Below are 22,584 nucleotides of genomic sequence, written 5' to 3'. Positions count from 1 at the left end.
TTCAAAGAACTTACCAGAGTCCTAGCGAAGAGTTCTAAGTTTTTAGACCACTCTTCGACTCTGCTCTTAATAGGCCCACAATTCCTCGAGCTAAGAATTGTGCTGACGTGGATGTTACTTTCATCGACAGCTGCTTGAATCTCATCCAAGCCTCCAAGCACGTACACATCTCGAGCGTCCTTGTGGAGTAGGACTGGGAACTCTAGCGCCGCCCAAATTTCTTCTACCTGCGAATAAAGATATAGAAGAAGAAGCTATAATTTCATGTTTACAGTTGGGATATATATATAGACTCAGCAAACTGCAGAGTTTCGATGAGCAGCGGTGCGCATTAACTGATACTTAACATCAGAAGCCTCTTACCCCATAAAAAATGCTTTCCCTGATCTAAAAAATGTTACGTAATTGAAAATTATTTTAACTCATACAATAGAACCCACTTTCTTAAGTAGTCCTTCTAAGCCAGCTTCAGAACTGGCCTGTCCTGCCACTTCCATTAATTCTTCAGCATGTTGAAACGCACCGAGGTCTTCTAACATCTTAAGAGTCACCACCATATCGGGTGTGAAACGCGTGTGTAATATTTCTTCAATACGGACCCAATGGCGCGGTTTTAATGCTGGGTTACGAAGATACGACATTACTGGGAGCTGCAAGAAAAATCACTATATGGTAAATACGAGATCTTAAATTTTTGGTACCATTTGATTGCTTTATATGACTGCGTCAATAGGATCGCTAGATAATCATAGCAGGCAAAGTATTGCCACCCTTTAAATATCTGGAATTGAAATAGTCATATGATGTTTTGTGTCTTAACCTCAAACCATCATAAATATATTTTACGGTGGCAATTTGACACTACTAACGCTAAAAACGTTAATTCGAGGCATATAGTATGTCTTACGAGAAATATCCAATAGCATTCTGTTCAGTTGACATTTCTATTACTTTCGTACTTGATATAACAAAAGTTGTTTTTTCTAATAAAATTTTGTAGCAATTTATGTTGGAATTGAACCTCCTCGTTTACACAAAATGTGTATTTGCAACTAAATCAAGAAGGTAGGCGATAAATTTATTTTAAATAATGTTTAAGTGACACGTATGACTCTGGTATTTCAAAAATGTATAAGAACGGATTTTAAAGAAAAAACTTTTTAACCGGATTAAAGTTATGTATTATTATTATATTTACAATTATTTAACATAAAGAAACGTCGTTTAAATTTAAAATTATGTTAAGTAATTGTAAATTTTAATAATACATAACTTTAATCCGGTTAAAAAGTTTTTCTTTTCATGTGTAAAGGTTATGTCAATAAAAGACAATACTAGAACGGATTTTGACATAATGGAGTACCCAATAGTTCTCGCAATTTAAGTAGAGAGCAGATAAATCCTCATTATGTTCGGAGAAAAATAAACCAGTAAATTATAAAATGTAAAAGGTATTTGCCATCCTAATCGTAAATCGTATAGTCTTACTTTTTCTTTAATAATATCGATTGTCTCTTTACAACCGGGAACTATTTTGTTTGGCGGTAATCCTTTGTCAAGTTGGTTAAAGGCTTTGCCAAAGTTTATAGTTATTGTTTGAATTTCATCTATATCCAACGTGTTAAATGGAACTTCGTACCTGTAAAATTATTAATTTAATATTTTTGTTCAAAGATGTATTGTAGATTGTAACTTCAAGTGCCATTTCACGTGGTTTATGAATTTGTCCTGGGTTCGCTTACCGGGGAGTGAAACATAAAATAAATGCTATCTGATGCGATAATAATATTCACTAGGATTCAAAGTAATTATGAAAGGTATCTGTTTTTGGCTTTATTTAAAAATGTAATAATACCTACCTACTTCTCTATGAAATACGAAAGTTTTAGCCCATCTAAAGGCTAAAATTTTTTTTTAGGTCATTCAGGTATATATAAGTTATCTTAAAATAGTAATAAATAGGCATCTAATTATAATTTAAAGAAAATTCGTAGGGAAGGGGATGACGGGTCTGGGCGTTACTGCATACGATTTTTTGCATTTGCATGGTAATATATATATATTTTTTTACCATAGGAAAGAAGAGATTTCAACAAACTGAAAGCACACCAACTTATTGAAAAAAGCTGATATTTTGACGGGTGAATTTTCGATTGAAAATTAGGGTGTTTTTTCGATATTAATTCAAAATAGGGTGAAAAAATAAATATTTTTAATCAAATAAATTACAGCGTATTTGGGACATAGAAAGGTAAGTTTTCACCAAATTTCGTTAAAAAAAAAGAAATTTGTAAAAGATAAAAATTAAAAACCAAAAACTTGGTTTTTTGAATTTTTCACATAAATTTTGAGGTTATGTGAAAAATGTGTGGAAATAAAAAATTTAGATCTTTAGAACCTACAACTTTGCCATTTAACTTTCTTCGATAGGACTTTTAGTTTTGCCGGAAATCGAGATAAACCGTTTTTTACCCTTAAAACTCCCCCCCCCTGCCCCTTCCCGACCTCAGATCGCCCGTAAATTATTTTTCCTTTAGTTTTTATAATATTATCCTCCCTTTCCAATAGGTTTCATCCTACTATTTTTTTTTTCACTTTTTATTTATTTTAAAGGCTATCTGCACTGGTTTATTAATACAAAACTTATATTTACCACGCTGCATAGCATTCATTCCACTCCTTGGAATTCTTCCACAACATTTGACGCAGCTTAACATCGTTTATTGCTTCATCAAGTTGTTCCAGTCTCGCAGGAGGTATCTAGTCAAAAAAATTGGCATTTTATACATTTTTGGAGTTTCAGTAAATCGGCGCTTAATACATACTTTAAGCTGACGGAAACCCGTAAATTTAACATAACACTTAAATTAAGGAAAAATTATAACAAATAATAGGTAAAATGAAAAGCAAAATTAGAGATATTTTATTAATCCCTTAAACTTCTTAAGATACTTCAAAATGAAGGATTATTATGTTGCTACGTATTTTCTATGATAAGCTGCTTTCTAGGAACGCTAACTCTACTCATCGTTAAGGACCCTTAAAACAATTGTACAACAATATTATATTAAAATATCTATTCTCAATTTAATAGTACATCTCATCCTCTTATATACTTAATCTTTAGTTACGCACGTAAAATTGCCATTTTTTTTTCTTGAAATGTACCTACGTAAAATTGCCATTTTTTTTCTTGAAATGTACCTATATTGACCTGACTAATTCTTATAAGTTTAAAAATATTAATAAATATTAATTTCACTTGAATATAATGTGATAATGACTCCATTTCAATTTAAAAACTTTTGCTTATCTTCTCGTTGGAATTTATAATATTCATTTAAATTGGAGATAATTATTTAGTTTTCGCTTGTTACGGGACTCGTGATCAGAGTAGCGTAGCGTTCCAATAATATTCCCAATATTTACAGGCGAGTGGGTTCGCCGTCTCGCTAGTTTCGCAAGTCTTTTGTTGATTTTGCAAACAGATTTTGTAAATGCATGCTGGTTACGGCTAGTTAAGAATGACGCATAATGAAAGAACAAATTACCTTAAAGACTTTCTGCCACTCGCGTATCTGTTTATCTCGAGCGGAGCATGCCATTAGTTTCTCCGTAAGATCATCGAGAACTTCTAGCACTTTCTCTATGTCCGATTTCTCATCATATAACCATTGTTGCTAAGAATAAGAGTCAAATTTAGACTATTCAAACAAAAAGCCTCCAATAGCTGTTGCGTTTGTCATCCAAGTGAGAAGAGAGTGATAACGACAAAGCATTTCACATTAACGCCATTAAGCTCATAATACACATACATTTTACTAAATTTATAAACAAATATAAGATTTGACATGTATTGAAATACATGCACCTACTAAAATAATAATAAGGAACCCATTTACTTAAACGAACTCTGAGTGCTACGAGCCACTTAGTTAATTATTAATATATTAATACGTACCACAACTTCGTCTCTAAGTTTATTGACATCCAACATAAGCTCCATTATGTCTTTTCCTATTTGACTGGCAAACAGTCCCGCCAACTTTCCTCGCGTTTCCAGTTTTTGATCGACATTAGTTCGTAAAGTACCAAGAGCAACGCTAAGACCTGTAAAATGTATTGGTATAAGGTACATATATGATATATGGTAAAGGAATAATTCATCTTCTCGGATCAAATAACTATTTATTTTATAACATGGAAATAAATGTACCAACAACGTACACCGTTGTTTGCAAAATATACTATTTGCTCTTCCAAACATGAAAATTTGCAAACATGCAAACAATGCAAAAACAAACTGCAGTTTTGTATTTAAAACTAATAATACTGCTAATGCAAGCAGATTGATTGCATTAGCAGGTATGATTAAAATAAAGCCTATGTAGACAGATTTGTGATTTTATAAATTGTAATGGACGTTGAAATGTGTCAGTTCCATTATATGCTACAAGTCTGTCGTTTAATTCGATATTCACTGTATTCTCTAATTATAAACATTCCAGTATATATGCTTATATTTTTAGCATAAAAATGGAGAGTATAATCCCACGAAGGGCTAGCCCATGAAATGAAAGGGAAATTCAACTAATGTCACGTAAAATCGTTTGTAGGATACTAAGAAGATCAATGCGCCCGAACAATGAGGTCAACTAGATGTATTGTGCAAGATTCATATAATAATAAAATACATTTCATTGACCACGTAATTATATTTAAGTTAAGAGGCATGGTCAACTAACCCAAGTAATCAGTCATATCATCAGGTGGAATAGCAATATTAAATTCTCCCATAACATCATATAACTCCCTCAAATATTCTAGTCTCTCCTCCAGTTTAGCAACTCGCACTTCCAAGCCATCCAGTAGGGTGTTGAATGCGACAAGCTCTCCAGCGCTCTCCGGTTCTTTGTTTATGTCGTCTTCGATACCGGATATACCCTCTAATATTTCGTCTATGCAGGCTCGACCGATGCTACAATTTTATTAAGTAACTTTGTGTTTGCAACGAAAACAGTGTTGGCTCAGTGATCGAAGTATGCCTATGTATATATATGTATGAACTTCAAATATCGGTTGCACGCGGTGAAGAAAAACATTGTGAGTAAAACCAGGCATGAGTCAGAAAATCGCAGGTGCAGAAATCTAGGGTGGGTAGTACGTGGGCAACACTGAAAATGTTTAGAACTGGCTAGTTAGAAACAATGCTAATGAAAAGATTTTTTAAATTTAATTTTAGAACTTTTTGGTAACTCAACAATAAAGGTATGATAGTGCGATTAGCATTTCGCAATGATGCCCCAGCTCGTGCCACTATTTACAATTGGTTTAACGAATTTAAGCGTGGACGTAGCAATCTAAATGATGATCCGCGTGAGGGACGTCCTTTACCAGCGACTACTGAAGATAACATCAGTGCTATGTTACGCATAATAAAGGAAGATAAGAGAGTGACCTATCGGCAGATACGGGCAAGCTTAGGCACTCCGGAAAACGGACTGTTGAATATTTGACCATGGCAGCTGTCGAGATAATGACCTGGCGCCCTGCCTCTTTCATTTATTCCCAAGAACTAAAGATAAAATTCGAGGTATTCCGCTTTACGAGCCCTGAAGATTCGGTCAAAGCGTACGAAAATGCCATAGAAGAGACCCCTAAGGAAGAATGGGCCCACTGGTTTCTCAGTGGTTCCATCGAATGCGACGATGTGTAGGGAGGAAAGGAGATTACTTCGAAAAACAATTTCTTTTATTGGCAACTTTCTATATTAAGCCGTTTTTCATTTTCTAAACATTTTCAGTGTTACCTAGGTATACCATTCAATGATTTTCCATAAAGGTTGATTTCCATAAATGATTACATAAAAATTAAGGAGTAGATTCATATATTACACAGTGTTTTTATTTGTGTAGTACAAATGCATTTAGTTTTAAATTTTATATTAACAAAGCTAAATTATTTAGTATATCCCCGCCTGTCAGTTTCGTCAAACTTTCGTCAATGAGTGGCATGAACCGTCATTAACATGAAATACGAACCGCGTTTTGTTCCCTTATTTATATCTGTTAATCCCTATTATTTGATCTATAACCTTTTATTTTTGAGTTTTTATTGTTCTGGCGTGGATCTATTAGTGCAGTCAGTAATCAAATTAACTTATTAAGTATTAGTAGATCAAGTAACACATAGATTAATTATGCAATATACATATTAATAAGAGATTGCATGGCATCAGTATTGTTGGCCGATTACTATCCTATCTTCATATCATGATTAGTATCACACAATGCGTAGGATGATTCGATTCCAGATGAAATAATTACTTTTTGGGTGCGTATTATTACTACCTATATATCTAGTTCTCTAAATAAAGTCGGGTTTGTTTGATTTTCATGGTGTTTGATTTGTTGTATTTGTCTCCGCCTCAAATAGCATAATTACAAACATTAGAAACTATTTAAACCGTTGGAAAATTTTCGGAAAAACATAATAAATATGTCCACGGGTTTCGTAACTGTCACACATTATGTTCACCCGTCGATACGGTTAACCTATGTTCTGTATTTAAATAATGGTTTTCAATCGACGAGATTTATCTCCGATTCGATTTTTAAAATGTAGAATAATATCAGTAATCAAAAAGGATTGACACATATGGTCCAAGATCCCAGGGCCGCCAGACGTCACGTATTTTCTGACGGATGAAATGTGGACGATTGGGTAGTGTTAGTATGTACTATGATCGTATGCCTACCTGCTAGCTTGGTCAAACGGCCAATTTCCAGGTATCAGGTAATCAAGGTACACAAAAACATTACTTACTTCACGTAAATTCTCATGGCTGATTTTTATATATGTTGTCGAGTGTATAGTTAAAAATAAATTGTCAATACTCCCAGACACTTTCCGTCGGCCATATTGCTTAACAGACGCTTTAAGGGTCGCAAAATAATTAGTCAACTTCACGTAAATTCTGACGCTCCATTTTTATATATGTTCATCCCACAACTATTTTAAAAGCTTTGACAAGAAGACAGACCGATCCAAGGGGCCAAACATCCTCTAAACTAAATTTTAATATCTCTATGAGTGGGAGAGCATTATCTACGCGCATGAGACTGAGTAAGACCGACTGCGCTGTTAAAGCCATGAAAATTACTTGAAAAATTATTATTATTCAAAAAGGGCAAGCAAAAGCCGTTTAATATTTTGAAGAAACATGAAGAGTACCAACAAGCATTTCACCGTTTTGGTACGTTGGATTTTGTTGGTGATGTAGATGAAGAAGAACGTGTATTCAACATAATACAAAAATTTATCTGTGATGTTTACAACGTTCCTGGAATAATTGATGTAGATGCTGCCAGACTACAGTTGTTTATCATTTACATACATGGTATCTGCTATAAATGAAGAATTCAATCGAAAGAATTTAAGAAACTTCGATGCCAGTAACTTACCACCTTGTAAAAGTGAGCTTTGGCAACAGTTTCGACGGGCTAGCTTTGGAACAATGCAAGTATGAAGATGATAAATATTTTCAACCCCGAAAACAATGGCTGGACACTACAAGATGGTAAATATGATTTTCATTGGTTCGATGGAGATCAATTACCGGGTTTTGTCAGTGAGTCGCTGGAAGAACAATCAGGTAAATTATTTTCGTTTCTCATATTATTTGTATCTTTTTAGTTTTTTCAGACCTTCATTGTTTAACTTGTTTTTTACAGAGGAAGAAAATAAGGATAATGCTGATGATGACGATCACGATTTAGATATTCAATTTCAAGATTGATATTTGTTGATGATGAAAATGAAGATTAAAAGCCACTGTTAAGAAATATTGAAGAATTAATATTTTTCCACTTTGTTTCCAAATTTCCAATAAATAATTAATTAAAAAAATTGCTGCTATTTAAATATAAGTGGTATTTTAAAAAAATATTGTTTAGTTCTAATTAATAAATTGAAAAAAAAAAAAAATGTCGGCTAACTTTAGTATTATTTATTATGTGTCAATTTTTTCTTATTTTTGTTGCTATAATTTACTTGTCAACAAAAGTTCTAAAAATTATAAAATATCTGTTCAAGTAATTTTCATGGCTTTAACAGCGCAGTCGGTCTCACTCAGTCTCATGCGCGTAGATAATGCTCTCCCACTCATAGAGATATTAAAATTTAGTTTAGAGGATGATTGGCCCCTTGGATCGGTCTGTCTTCTTGTCAAAGCTTTTAAAATAGTTGTCGGATGTACATATATAAAAATGGAGCGTCAGAATTTACGTGAAGTTGACTAATTATTTTTAGACCCTTAAAGCGTCTGTTAAGCAATATGGCCGACGGAAAGTGTCTGGGAGTATTGACAATTTATTTTTAACTATTCTACACTCGAAAACATATTAAAAAATCAGCCATGAGAATTTACGTGAAGTAAGTAATGTTTTTGTGTACCTTGATTACCTGATACCTGGAAATTGGCCGTTTGACCAAGCTAGCAGGTAGGCATACGATCATAGTACATACTAACACTACCCAATCGTCCACATTTCATCCGTCAGAAAATACGTGACGTCTGGCGGCCTTGGGATCTTGCTCTAATATTGTTGTATAATATTTATGCTTCCGTTCAGAAATGGATTTTGTGTACTTAAGGAAAATATAATAAACTACTCGTACTCAAATATAAAATATCAAGTCTCATTGTAACGTTGAGTATTGCAGTTCGGTGATAGCAGTGAACTTAATATTTATTTTGTATTTATTGTCTTACTTTCATAAATTAAATTTAGCTAATCTGTAACACGACATTAATTGGTTATTTGTGTTTTCTATTCGCACAGAATGTACAATTTTTACTCTTATCCATAATTAATAGCCAAGAGCCAATAAATACTAAGAATTATATTTCAACGACTTACTCAGGCGTCGTAGTCTGTACCACATCAAAAAGCCTCCTCGGTTGTGGCCTAAACAGTTCTTGGAATGGGCACAGGCACAAGAAAATCAACCCAAGTGGTTGGTAGCTAACTACGTCCTCGATCTCTTCCATCTGCTTAACAAACTTATCACACAACTTCTTGAACACTTCTACATTCCTTTCCTGTCTTATTATATTCACATCTATTTCATTTGCTTCTCTAAAACTATTCATAAACTTGTTCATTCGCTTCAGGAATATCCATACAGCATCAAATCCATCTCTAATACATTGCGGTATAAAATTGAGGTCTGCTAGCATTTTCTTGTCTTGGTGCATCAAGAAATATAGGTTTGGCGACTGTCCCGCCGACCATTCAACCTGTTTTCCCATGATAGTTGGTTGAACGAATATCTGTAACGTTTCTTCGTTGAGGAAGTTGTGAAATGTACGGACGTACTCCTCCCAGTAGTCCGTGATTTTCTCCATGTAGGAGGATATAACTTTTTCACTTGGATTCAGCTCTATCTTTCCCGAAGGCTTAACATAAGCATCAACTTGAAACAGCGCCCACTGCGAAGAACATTTAGTTACTACTTTATGCTCGCACAATAACTTTCACGTGTTTCAAATTTTTTTATCAATCAACCACAAGGTACCATGGGTATTGTACTCTATAACTTTAAATTATAAAATAGTAATGAATATGTAAATATATTCTTAAGAGCGGGCTATAACCAAAATCACTCAACATAGATTTGATTCGATCTCAGTGTGTGATGTTTGAATTAAAAACAATAAATATGTATTGATCCTTCACTATAATTTCAATGGTTGACTTTAATTAAAAATGCAAGTATTATGGAGTCAAAAATTTATTGAATTACAGCATATTAGTTAGGCCGAGAGCTCACATGTAGACATTTTATAAAATATTGCCTATATTTTACAAGTTATTAAAATAAAATGCATTTGGCGTGTACTTAATTTTTGTTCCGCGAAACACCTGACGATACAGGCTCATCTAACTTCTACATCCACGCTGTCCACTATCATCTAGAGCCTACGAAGCCGGCCTTGCTCTTTCTTATCGAGACTCAGATATCCTCCCCGGCTAATACTTCCTACCTCTCTTACCCGGGCTACAATTTGGAATATTCATTTGTGCCGCAGGCGGAAGTTTGCGTGTAGGTACGTAAGAGAGGATGTCTTTTCTCGTTGCCTCGGGACTCTTGAAGGAACGGACCCATCTAACCTCTGGCTGCGCGTAGACTGCGATGCCCATCCGCGATTTTACGCGTATAGGTCCCAGAGCGGAAATGATGAAACCTCATCGAGCACATCCAAACGGTACAGATTTCCTGCTGAAAAGGTTCCGACCGCTGAAATCGTTCTACTTGGCAATTGCAACGCCAATCATGTCGACTGGCTCGGCTCTGAAACCACCGATCACGCGGGAAGGTCCTTTCACGACTTTGCTTTAGCAAATGCTTGACGCACATTGTCATATGTTAGTAATATAGAGCTATATTCCGGCACCGTGCAATTCGAAAAGCTTTATCATCCTTGGGCCACCGCTTGCAACTTTATAAAGCGCGAATTCGGCCCCACATTCACCTCTGGGCGGGAGCTCCGCTTAACCGTATTCAACGAAGATAGATTCGAATCGTCGACGACCAGTCACTTTCCGAGCGTCTTGACCTACATCTTCTACTGCATTTACCATGGAGAGTTCAGAGGAGTTGTTCGGTCTAGTACGTGCAGCTGAGTTTCATCATCGGACGTGAAGGCAGAACACAAAATAAAATACGTATCACATCGACATCCGTCGTTCCACAACTGAGCGTTTATTAAGGCATTTTTTTTTCGCGCACCACTATGTGGAACCAGCTGCCCGCTGTAATATTTCCGAACCAATTCGATTTCTTGAAGGGTCCTTCAAGAAAGGAACGTACCAATTCTTAAAATACCAGCAACGCACTTGCTAGCCTTCTATGCACTTGCTAGCCTCTATGTGAGTGTCCATGGGCGGCGGGGTCACATAACATCAGGTAAGCCTCCTGCTCATTTGCCTCCTGTTACATCCATAAAAAAAAGCATACGTTTATTTCAGTCAGTCGTGATTGCATTTGTCACTAAAGCGGGCGGATGGAGAAGCACGGGTTGAAATCATATATTTTCCTAGCTTTAGACCCGCTCTTAATTACTAATTAATGACTTCGATTAATCAAAAAAATGGCAACTTAGTAGAATATCGGATATCAGAATATAAGCTTTATACCTTGCAAGTATCAATCTGCCTCGGCCAATCCTCTAAGACCTCATCCACTTCAGTGCTCTCAAGCAGCTCAATAGAGGGTTGAAATTGGACATGAATACGAAGCATATCGGCCATCATAGCATTTGATCTCTTTGTGAGGCGATACAACATATAATTTGTCATATAATCCATTAGCTTTATGAAACTGTAATAAAATAGTTAAATCTATAGCAAAGTAACCACGTTTTTGTCTCTCTGTTTCTAAATAATTTTCTAGTTAAAAATATTTAATCCAAAATATAACTTCAATTACATTAACCTAACCTAACAATAGTTAAGTTATGTATATATTAGTTAATTAGAAGCGCAAAAAAATGTTAGCAATTATGGCACACTTGAAGCCAAAATAGACCGTTTAGTTTTTCACACAAAGTTTTTCTCATAAATTGTAATATGAGGAAAATGTTATTAAACGTGTCTCCGAGAATGTCCGTGAAGGTCGACTACACTTAAAGTATTCATTAGATTAAGGAACCATTAAATAAGACATGTTGGTTTTTGGTTTATCCAGCGTCGCAACCCCACTACCCCTAATTTTATGTTAGTAATAAGCTCATGTATAAAACGATTAAAGCCGGTTGGCACCCAGCTTCAAATAAAGAGTTTCATTTAACACAAATGTGTTAACATCCCTAGAACACCCGCCACCGAATTTAGCTCGACAATTTTTGAAAAATCTACAGTCAAAATCTGTTATAACGACATCGAAGGGGCTACTCATATTTGGTCGTTAAAACCGATAGTGGTAACAGCCGATGACCTTGTTATTAAGAACCTAATACAATAGAATGCAGCCGGGACCTTTGATTTTGGTCAATATAACCGGTATGTTGTTCTAAACGATGTCGTCGTAAACAGTTTTGACTGTACTTACAAATTTAATAACTTCGTTTTTCAGATGATCAATGGTGATTTTTTTTTTATTTCAGTTGAACGATCACTGTTTAAGTTTTATTTGTACAAAAATCCGATCACCTTGACTACTTGATACTAAAAATAAGTCTCTGACTCAAAGTTATGCAGTTGATAGTGTAAGAACACTCCTGAACTCACTTGATACTGAGCTCATAACGGATAATTCTCCTGTCGGAGATTTTCATCATCGATATAAAGTATTAGAATAATGAAAGCGCTTCTGTCTCTATGAATAATATCTCATTCGTAAATAGTTAGAGCCGTAGAGATTAACGGCCGTGACCGCCTCGGCCTTATAACATTATAACTAGAACTCACCACGCCAATCTCTCACAATAGTTCCTTTTATTAGCCTTTTCCGTATATGACATGCCTCCTGTTGGCTTTCCGCGTATTATCTGAAAAGGAGGTATGTTCCTATCGTCATAGATAAACCCTTGTTGGTATAGTGCTGCGTGACATGCTGCGATAATCAGATCCAATACAATCGCGCGGAACTCTCTTAATTTTTCACGTATGAACTCAACTCGCTTCATCTAGAAAATTACACGCTAATTTAGAAAATGAGTAGTGTACCGTGAGTAGTGACCAATAAATAAATTGTATCAAGATCAACACACAACAGCAAAATAAGCTGACTATTCTAAAATAATAAATGCAAATAATACATTAAACCAATAACACGCGCACGCATTTATTAGATTTCCAGTATAGATAAACTATTTTTCAATCAATCAATTCACCTGCACTTCAATGAAGTAAAAAAAAGCTGTGTCCATATCTCTCGACACATCCGCAAAGCTTTTCATATACATGTCGCAGCACATAGACTGCATACTTAATAGTGCTTTTCCCAACACTGGAGTGAGTATAAATAACTTCTTAGCAATCTTCTTTCGTGTTTTGCTATACTTCCTGAACAATATCGATTTCTGCCACACATAAAATGCTTTCCAGTACCGATAATTTCGGAAAAATTTTATCTGTCGAATTCACATTTCATCAAACTAAGAATCAAAGATGACTAAGGCTACCTAACCCATTCCACGTAGACGCATTAAATAATACCTATTATAATTACAATTCCAATAAGAAACAAGATGTAGTCTAACTGCCTACGTCTTTAATAACTCGAAAACTATTTTTACCCTTCATATGCCTTCACACCGTTGTTAATAAAACTTATTAAAAAAATACTTTATTTATTCGTCTAACTAGTAAACAATATTTCGATTCAGAGGGCTCAATATTCTTACATAAAGATAATATTCTTAATCTAAGATTTAATTAAACTAAAAATTCTGGTTTCCTAATATATCAAAATGTGTGTTGTAGATTTAATGAGTGTTTTACTTGCTAAGCATCAAAAGGTTGTAAGAATGAACGCCGGTGACCAAAAAACAAAACTAAGGTGCGGTTTTGTTGTGAGTCAATATTTGGCTGGATCACCTCAAGTCTATAAGTGTCGATTTTAATTTAATTCTTTCAATTGGTACACCTAGGTTTAATTTAGCGTAGATATATCGTAAGTTGGTATATCACGTAGGCATAAAACTGATAAATGCTACGGGATAAGCCTGCTGAAAAATGAATATACATATAATCATACATTGCATACGTGCTACGCTACTTAACATATAAATTCTTACGTCAGTAAGTGACACGAATATTGTATACTCTTGTTCCCAGTCGGGTAATTTTGTAAATACCATCTCATTCGTGAAGTGAGTCACACCACAGGGACTTATAGTTAAGTAGTTCTTTCTATCTATCTCGTCATAAGGTACCACTCTGAAATAAGACAAAAAAACAATAGGGCACAAGGCGGCGGCCAATTATTAGTATAGATTCCATAATATTTTACATTTTCCTAGGTTGTAATGCTGCTTAGTTACTTTGTTTCTAATAATTTATAGTAGTGAAGCAGAAATGCGATTCAAAATTGATTCGTAAAATATTATTTGATGTTCGTTGAAAACATACTTGAGATAATACGGTGTGAAGTACACATTTTGCGGGTGAACAGCATAAATCATATAGAGGAATCCTAAATCCAGATTGCTGCGAATCTGTTCAATCACTTCGGTCTGTGAAGCTACCACAGGTTTGATCTTGAGAGGGTCAGTGGTCATTTGCGCCTTACCCACATCCGAATCACTGCGAGATTCTTGAATCTTAATTTTCTTCCTTTTTTCTTTCCCTATAAATATATATTTATATCAGAGCGCTGGTCAGTGAAACACACGCAAATATGTTTCTGTCCCATATTGAATTCCGTTACAGTAGACAGTTAATCAACCATACCTATTAGGAACACATATAATGCAAGATTCCTTCTGAATGCTAATGTCAAAATAAAAATTCGGTACTATACTCCATAATACTCGTATGCTAGGCTAGGTTTCAATGGTGTGTTATAAATCTGTTCTCGAAATTGTGATTGTCGGGAAAAAATGCGTCTTAAGTATACCGATAAATTACAAATGCTAAATTTAGACCCGCCTTTTATTGAATTCGCCTACGATACTTTTCTGACGGTTATGATTGACTTACCATCATCCAACTTAATTGGTTCTAATTGCAATTTAGCGTGTTTTCTTTCTTTTCTAAACCTCTCTTCTTGGGCAAAAGAAAAACCAGTCTGGAATAAATATTCCTTTCGTTATGTACCTACAGCTGATAGAATTTGATCGTATTAAATCATTCTTGTATATTATATTCAGTCAAAATAAAAAAAAAATTTTTTAAGTAAGCCTTAATTAACGATCCCATATCCGTTTCAATTCGTTATTGCTTATTCGTTCGGATAGGCATCTTTTTACATAAACAGTCTGATAAAGTGACACATGATACATAAGTATAGAATCATGCACATGATCGCTTCGCCGAATGTAAAACAGGTGGCTGTTAGAGAACACGATCTGATAATTGACAAGAAACTCTTGAACATAGGTCGAATAATAAGAGTATATTATTACAATTGTTTGTGTCTTCATTTTCTCAATGCGTTTACAATTTCCTACCTTTCTTTTTGTCACGTTTAAAATACTTACCAACGGTTCTGGGTCTTTTGCAACATGTTCTATTTTCTCTAAGAGCTTTTTATGCGGGTAGTGAAAAGTAAGATCTCTAGGTTTTCTGTAACAATTTGTGTATGATAGATACAATAAAAGGCAATTAAAAAATCACAGAAGCCGTCCCCTTGAAAGCAATAAATATTTTGTAACGTGTTTTTCTCTAGCCTCATTGGGCAAATACAGGTTTTCGTAAGCTCTAGGAAGATTTTTGTATAATGTTTCGTGCATATATTTAACACGTACTTTGTTAAAAGAATTTTTAGTTAAAATTATGTATAAATAGCAAACACTGTACTTGCAATGCAACAACTTGTTGCGATGTTGCGTTGCAAGTAAAAGTAAATGAAGACAAATGATATAAATAGGTGATCTTACTGATAAGAGCAGTTTTATAAAGAAAATAATATAATAATTAATTTTAAAAATATTTTTCAGAATGAAGGCCTCCTAATCAATATAAACTTACACTATGAATATAAGTATTACCTGAGCCTATGAAAGAAACACATAACTAAAGTTCTGTTCACCTAAATGGACCATTTACCTGCTGTACGTGGTCGGGACTTTACGCACATTTCGCTGCAACGTTTCTATTGCGGGCAATGTCGATGGCTTACGTTGCATTTTTATACCATTTCTGCTTTATCAAATTATCAAAATAATTGTTTCGTAAAAAGCCCTGCTCTCAACCTCTTTTTTGATGTATTGGTGTCCATGGCAACGAGCCATTATAAATACGAGACCACTTTCCTTGTGCAAAGAGGATCAATACACATAAAGTTGAAGAATATTCACTACAAGCTAACTTGTGTTATTTGTTATGATTCCGACCGTGAGCATATTATTTGATGCGGACTTTTTTGCTGTTGTTTTGACTGAAACATTACCTCTATGATGTCATTTATACGAGTATGTATATACTTACAAGTTACTCAGTACTACAAAAAATAAAATAAAGTATGTGTTTTTATGGAATATAAGATACAGGTATCGCTTATTCCACGTCATTAATTTATATTATATTATTATACACAGCTTTTCTTTAATACATTTCTTACATTTATTAATAGGCAGAGATAAACAACCTCTGGGATTTTATTAAAGAAAAGTATCCCTTTTACCAAAAAAGAGTTACAACTTTAGATAGTTTAGTACGGGGAAATTGCAACCTGCGTTTGTTCCGAGTATTAACATTGTGCGTATGTTTTATTCAAGTAAACTTATCACTATTTTTGTACACATACTCGTACATAATATTTTCATAAATATATTGCAAGGTAAAGGTAAGTATGTTAATTTCCTTAAATTTATCTCTCAGAGATTCCCTACATTTTAAATTATAGATTGCCCGAATAGCCCTCTTCTGCAAGATGAAAATAGTTTCGACATCACCAGCATAATAATAAGCCAATATAATATAATAATAAGTCAATAAGCTGTGACTAAAATAAACAAGTCTAGCTGTATCGACATCGATTTTTTTTAACCGCGTAAGCTGCAGAACTAAATCTCTTCGCCAATCCTTTAATATGAGGGGACCACTGAAGTTTTGAATCCATGGTGATTGCAAGAAATAGTTGTATCATCCAGATTCAATTCCTACAATTGGTCTAGTATCCATAACTCTTGTATTTTTCGCACATTCTACTTTTGCTTCTTTGAAGCTAACTGTAATGTTCCAGACGTAATTGAGGAGAAGATGGCTTCATCATCACACATGTGTGATCACATCACACGCATCACAGATGTCGAAGCCAGTACCATAGTAGCTTTATCCAAGTACATTTATGAGAGATGTTGCAAGTTTTGCAGCTTTTACAATATTTAACGTTACGCTTAGTTTGGAAAACTTTTAACGTAAAGAGCTGTACTTCATGCTTCCTTATCCCAAATTCTGTTAAAAACTTCATTATAGTTATCGGGCAAAGGTAGAATATTTTCTAGAGTCTATAGCGATTATGAAATTATTGATATTACAGCACGTGCCGTGTGCGGCAAACTGTATAATTACTTACATATATGTACTTAATAACATGATAATTTATAACTCAGTTGGTATATCCGTGTCTGTTAGTTTGCTCAAATTGCCTTTCTCATATATTATTTATACGTGTAGGATTCCGAAATAAATAAATATTCAGGAAATTATTTATGTGATATGTATTTCAATTCGAAAACTAAAATCTATTTGCTTAATTTGATCCTATAAACTACTTTAGATGTTTGTAATTTTTTTACTGTTTCACTACCATAGCGATATTAGTAGGAATAACTCGGGTTTTGCCTTCACATCTTCTCTGTTAAATTCACTCTTTGTGGATGAGTCGCCATCTTTTGGTCGACAATAACCACGTGTCCAAATCTCATTTCACTTGGTGCTTAAAACCTTTATGGTAATTGGTACCATTTTCTGCGGATTCTAAATATTGGCAAAAGATGGCGACGCGACAGTAGTACCACAAGTTTAATTTATTTTTCCAAACGTTCTGTTACTATTTGTTAGAATTTCATTTATCTACAATGTAATATATTCATTCAAACAAGATGTAATAACAAATGAATCACATCAGTGTTTAACTATAGACTGATTCTTCGAAGTTATCTTATAAATTTATTTAGTTTCTTGCCTATACTTTGTATAGTTAATGAAAAGATTTGTTATCTATACTAATACTAGCTGACCTGGCTAACTTCGTTCCGCCCTACAACCTTATAATATCGTTGTTACTTTAATTTAACTTATTTTAGGATTTCATTAATGTTAAGTATTACATTAATACAACTCTTTTGCTAATACAGAAATGTTTTATTGCTTGCCATTGCGAAAGAAGAATGGCAGATTAGGCATCTTCTCTCTAGTGTCAATATGGCGATACTGCATGTTAAGCACTTTCTGATATCCAACATCTTTTGATCAGGATCAAAGCATGGTTATGCATCTCCTCATTCACCTCAAGATCGGAATTTCTTGAACTGACACGAATTCGACGTAAAATGATGCGTAGTTTTGTCAACAGATGGCACCATATGGTTTTTGCATTCGTAAAATTAATTAATTTATTTATTGTTATTCGATAACTTATCCGACATTTTATTGCTTATTCTGCTATTCGGGACAAAAACAAATCCAACAAATCAAAAACCATGGCAGCCGGTCCAGCCGTTCTCGAGTTATAAGTGTTGTAACAAACACGACTTTCTTTTATATATGTATATAGATTATAAAGAGGAAAGGTTTAATTTTTTGTTTGTTTGATATGAATAGGCTCCACTATTCCCGAGTGACATAGGCTATGTTTCATTTTCAAAAAATTAGTGATGCCTACTAAAATTTGAATAATCTAACCCAAGGTGTAAAAAAATAAACAAAAAACTTACTTCAAGCGTGTGCGCTGCGAAAACTATTAATGATAGAACAAAATGATCTATTACAATTTTTTAGGACACATCACTACATCACATCACATCTATAAAAAAAATCTCGACAGCATGTCTCTATCTTTTATAGTTACGTCACAATAAGCGTCCTTTTATTAAATTTTTTTATTAAAATACCACCGCTAGAAAAGGCTCTTTATTCGAGCTACAATTTAATGGCATAACCACCAAAAAAGCATGGTGGATTGGTGTTCTCCTGCCGTTTCTGTTGAATAGTCTACTACTATGTAATATAACAAAAACCTTAGCCACAGCAACGCTTGGCCGAGTCTACTAGTAACAAATAAACGAAAATACTGCAGGACCGGTTTCAAAAATTATTTCACCTTTACTATGCTACATTATCTCTGAGGCTATATTTATAACAAAACAATAATGATACAACATTACATCAATTTCTACCTCAGATTTACGCATTTGTTTCGTGATCATTTGTTTTTTCTAAAAGGCAAGTATGTGATCAGGCTTTTGTTACCGACTTACCCATTCAACTTACTAGGTATAAAGCATTTCTGTTTTCTCATGTTTTTCTTTATCATACGGGCGAGTTCTAAATGCGCACAGCCGGGGTCCGAACCTACGAGTCGGGGATGAGGTAAAACCACTAGGCCAAAATTTTTCCACGATTTACAGGAACTCATCACAATTATGAAACATTCTGGATAATATGGTACATAAAAACAGTATAATAATAATAATATTGAACTTCGAGTCATGGGAAGCAGATGAAAAAAAATTGGTCATTAATTGAACTAATTATAAAAAATTGTTTATTCCAAATACAGCACAATACCAACCTCATCATTAATACAACTACAGATATCATAGAAATAAAAAATTTCATACATAATAGTTTGAACTTAATAATCTATCTTAAAGTAGAAATGATGCAGAATGTAAAATACATCTTTGTAAAATTGAAATACCAATATTGGTTTAAAACACTGGTATTCAGGATCCAAATTAAAAAAAAATCAAAAGTAAGGTTCTCTTTAATTATCCTATATTTATAATATTACCTATTTTCTTAAACATATGTACTAATTACCATCAGTAATCTTAACATTGAATCAACAAAATCTTACAACCAATAATTGTTTATAGAATGAGTTGAAATAAAAAGTAAAATTTTATACAAATGATTACTATTATAGACAAATTTTGAATATAAGATATTAAGCCATAAATACCACAAAGAAAATAAAGAAAAATATCAGGACACCAAATACTTTAAACATCAATGCTCGATTACCAGTAACACTTTGGAAATACTTCATTATTTCCCTGTGCCCAGCTTCCACATTCATTTCTGCTTCTGCAATATTTGTGTCGATTCTCCCAATTGCTTCATCCTGTTCTTTTACCATATGTGCCAACTGCTGGAATATTCCTCCTAATTCCACAATAGTACTTTCTATGTTGTGCATTGTCTCCGCTCGTTGTTGCACATAAGTGTCACTGTCATCTCTCATTGCCATCTGTTGGGCTTGTAATGGAGCTTCTCCAAGATCAATGCTGACATCATCTGCACGTAGGAGTGATGGCACCTCCTTGACAATAGGTGCTGAGCTTGAAAATTGCTCTCGTCTGCTATTTTGAAGTTTCAAATTCTCTGATCTGACTTCCAACACCTGTAAGTTGTTTATGATTATCAGAACTAATTATTGTCTGTTTAAACACATAATGGGACCTCATCCAAACAACAAGATGGCTTAAAAGCTATCCACCCAACTATGTGGTGTTTTTTATAATGTTCCATAAAGGGTAAATAAATACATGAAATCATTCAACCAAAAGGAAGAGTGGGTCATCAAGTAGATCAAAGGCAAGTAGGCCCTTTCTAGGAAGCAGGGGATAACCAGAGTAAGGTAAAAGCCAGCAACTGGCGGTAAGTGGCACAGGACAGGGAGTGGTGGAAGTTTCTTGTTTCTGAGGACAAGACATATTTTGGGTCGTAGAGCTAGTAGAACGAGTGCGGGAATCTGGTAATTAAACCAGTAAACAAACAAAATCATCATAAATTTGAATATTATTTAAGCATATTCATTTTCAAGCTATGAATTTGTAAATAGTATTCTTCTATTGCGCAACAGGCAATATCTAAGTCAATATATTCTCTCTAAGTTGATTTTCTAATTTAAGAAATTAATTTAATTTTTTATTTGCTTGTTAATTATTTAATAAGATGATAAACATCTTGACCAACCTAAAATTTGCTTAAACAAATTATTGCTTAAATTACCTGTTTAAACTGATTGCTCATTGATGCAAGACGGGATTGTAGAGCTAAGACAACACTTGAGGAGTGGCTATGCATGCTTTTGCGACCCCTTGGCATTTCACCCAGGCGAGCAATCTGTTGATTGAGAGAGTTGAGGTCTCCTTTGATTATATAAGTCAATTCTTGTATCTCTGTTGGCCGGTCATCGAATAGTGACTTTTTCTTTGCAACTGAAAATATTATAAGACACAGAATTTCAACTTGCTTGCCTTGATCATTAACTGCGAGAAGCAATACTGTGGGAGATTAGAGTCTAGATAACATCTTTAAATCACCACCTGAATACTACAAAACATTATCTTATATGAATAACTTTTAAAATGACATTATAGTATGTTTTATTCAAGCAATATTGGTATTGATTATACTTACGCAGAGCTAGTTTCTCCAATTTAGCATATGTGCTAGTAATATTTTTGCTTATCACCTTAGCCATACTCATGAACTGTGAATATGTGGCAAGGACAGCCGCTTTACGGTCATTTTTAACGATCGGTCTTGCTAAAGTTCGACCTTGAAGGCTACGAACAGCAGCTGAAAATTCCTGTGTTCTATCCCTGGCGGCCATTACAGGTTCAAATACAAACTCTTCTAGTAAATCAAAATCAAAACTTTGACCGCTTAAACCGTCAGTGGATTTTTTCTCGAAATGAGTACTTGGCGATTGTGAAGGAAAGTGTGTTCCCTTCTTATCTAGTTTATTGTATGGTTCTACTTCTGCAACAGGGATCGGCCTCTCTGATACACCAACATATCGACGACGGGGAAGCATTGCATTCTAAAGATCTTTTAAATATTTAAATTAAAATATATTCGTTTTTAAGCCTTTCTCCTAATTACAATTATTGAAATCCGCTTCAAACTTTTATTAACTACCACCAAAAAAACTCCAACTCCTTCCTTGCTATGAAATTAGTTAAACTAAGTCCGATGCGATGGCTATGTTAGCATTAAATTGAACTAGGAAATTTATAATTTAATACATTAAATATGCACGTATTTCCTATACTTTTCAAATTTCAGGCTTAATGTTTACGTCACCCGTTATCCATCAATGGTCGCTCAAAGACACAGAATACAGATATCTAATATACATGTCTTCACTCCAAATAAATGGCATAGTCTATGTTTCAATTCTAAAACCTGATTATAGTGCTTTTCATGCTGTAATAATATGTCAATAAATATGTAAATTACCACTCGATATTTCATTTTATTTATACAAATGTCGATAAATACTGATAGTAGCCCGAATGAAAACTACTGCCATACTAAGGAAATTAAAACTCGACAAATATTATTCTAATTCCTTTTATTATAACTAAGGTGGTCTTGTAAAGTAAGGAACCAACATATTTTATCGTTTGCATGTTTAGCGCGGTTTTAAAGCTATTTTCATATTCTTAATCCGACTTGGAAATATATATAGACAGAGTTTCAATTGAAAAACATCTGGATCTGGTATGATATGTTTTTAATTTGGTTTTCTTGGTTTAGTATTACATATTTTCATAAATAATTTATGATATCCAATTCATTCTAATTTCTAAGTGTTAACTGTAATCTGATATCTGTGATTTTCTGTTTGACCTAAAGGTTGTAAATGCCAGGTCATAAAATCCCAAAATTCTAA

At 34.1% G+C, this 22,584-nt stretch overlaps 2 protein-coding genes across 2 annotated transcripts in view; both read right to left on the bottom strand.

Moving 5' to 3' along the window:
• The window catches only part of LOC125062694 (dynein axonemal heavy chain 6), a 60,930-nt gene extending 45,014 nt beyond the window's left edge, over positions 1 to 15,916 (bottom strand). The window contains exons 1-16 of the mRNA XM_047668768.1: positions 15,777 to 15,916; positions 15,209 to 15,293; positions 14,683 to 14,796; positions 14,139 to 14,338; positions 13,805 to 13,946; positions 12,899 to 13,138; positions 12,474 to 12,691; positions 11,202 to 11,385; positions 8,922 to 9,493; positions 4,746 to 4,978; positions 3,962 to 4,110; positions 3,552 to 3,680; positions 2,654 to 2,760; positions 1,489 to 1,639; positions 441 to 650; positions 15 to 227 (exon numbers count right to left, since the gene is read on the bottom strand). Of these exons, the coding sequence (XP_047524724.1) occupies positions 15 to 227; positions 441 to 650; positions 1,489 to 1,639; positions 2,654 to 2,760; positions 3,552 to 3,680; positions 3,962 to 4,110; positions 4,746 to 4,978; positions 8,922 to 9,493; positions 11,202 to 11,385; positions 12,474 to 12,691; positions 12,899 to 13,138; positions 13,805 to 13,946; positions 14,139 to 14,338; positions 14,683 to 14,796; positions 15,209 to 15,293; positions 15,777 to 15,856 (3,027 nt within the window). The 5' untranslated portion in view covers positions 15,857 to 15,916. The remainder of the gene's footprint in view (positions 1 to 14; positions 228 to 440; positions 651 to 1,488; positions 1,640 to 2,653; positions 2,761 to 3,551; positions 3,681 to 3,961; positions 4,111 to 4,745; positions 4,979 to 8,921; positions 9,494 to 11,201; positions 11,386 to 12,473; positions 12,692 to 12,898; positions 13,139 to 13,804; positions 13,947 to 14,138; positions 14,339 to 14,682; positions 14,797 to 15,208; positions 15,294 to 15,776) is intronic.
• A 3,501-nt stretch (positions 15,917 to 19,417) lies between these two features.
• LOC125062652 (syntaxin-5) lies at positions 19,418 to 22,021 on the bottom strand. The gene is made up of 3 exons (XM_047668701.1): positions 21,324 to 22,021; positions 20,913 to 21,121; positions 19,418 to 20,301 (listed from the first exon to the last, which is right to left on the bottom strand). Exons 1-3 carry the CDS (start codon positions 21,721 to 21,723, stop codon positions 19,846 to 19,848), a joined length of 1,065 nt encoding a protein of 354 aa, XP_047524657.1. The 5' UTR covers positions 21,724 to 22,021; the 3' UTR covers positions 19,418 to 19,845.
• Between the last annotated feature and the right edge of the window lie 563 nt (positions 22,022 to 22,584).

The sequence above is a fragment of the Pieris napi genome, chromosome Z, assembly GCF_905475465.1.
Source record: "Pieris napi chromosome Z, ilPieNapi1.2, whole genome shotgun sequence".
Taxonomy (NCBI): Eukaryota; Metazoa; Arthropoda; class Insecta; order Lepidoptera; family Pieridae; genus Pieris; species Pieris napi.
This window is presented reverse-complemented; position numbering and strand designations above follow the sequence as displayed.

Coding starts and splice junctions, on each gene's coding strand:
- LOC125062652 (XM_047668701.1), bottom strand. CDS start 21,723: ATGCTTCCCCGTCGTCGATATGTTGGTGTATCAGAGAGGCCGATCCCT. Junction 21,122..21,323: donor ATTGGAGAAACTAGCTCTGC/GTAAGTATAATC, acceptor TAATATTTTCAG/TTGCAAAGAAAAAGTCACTA. Junction 20,302..20,912: donor TGAGCAATCAGTTTAAACAG/GTAATTTAAGCA, acceptor AACAACTTACAG/GTGTTGGAAGTCAGATCAGA.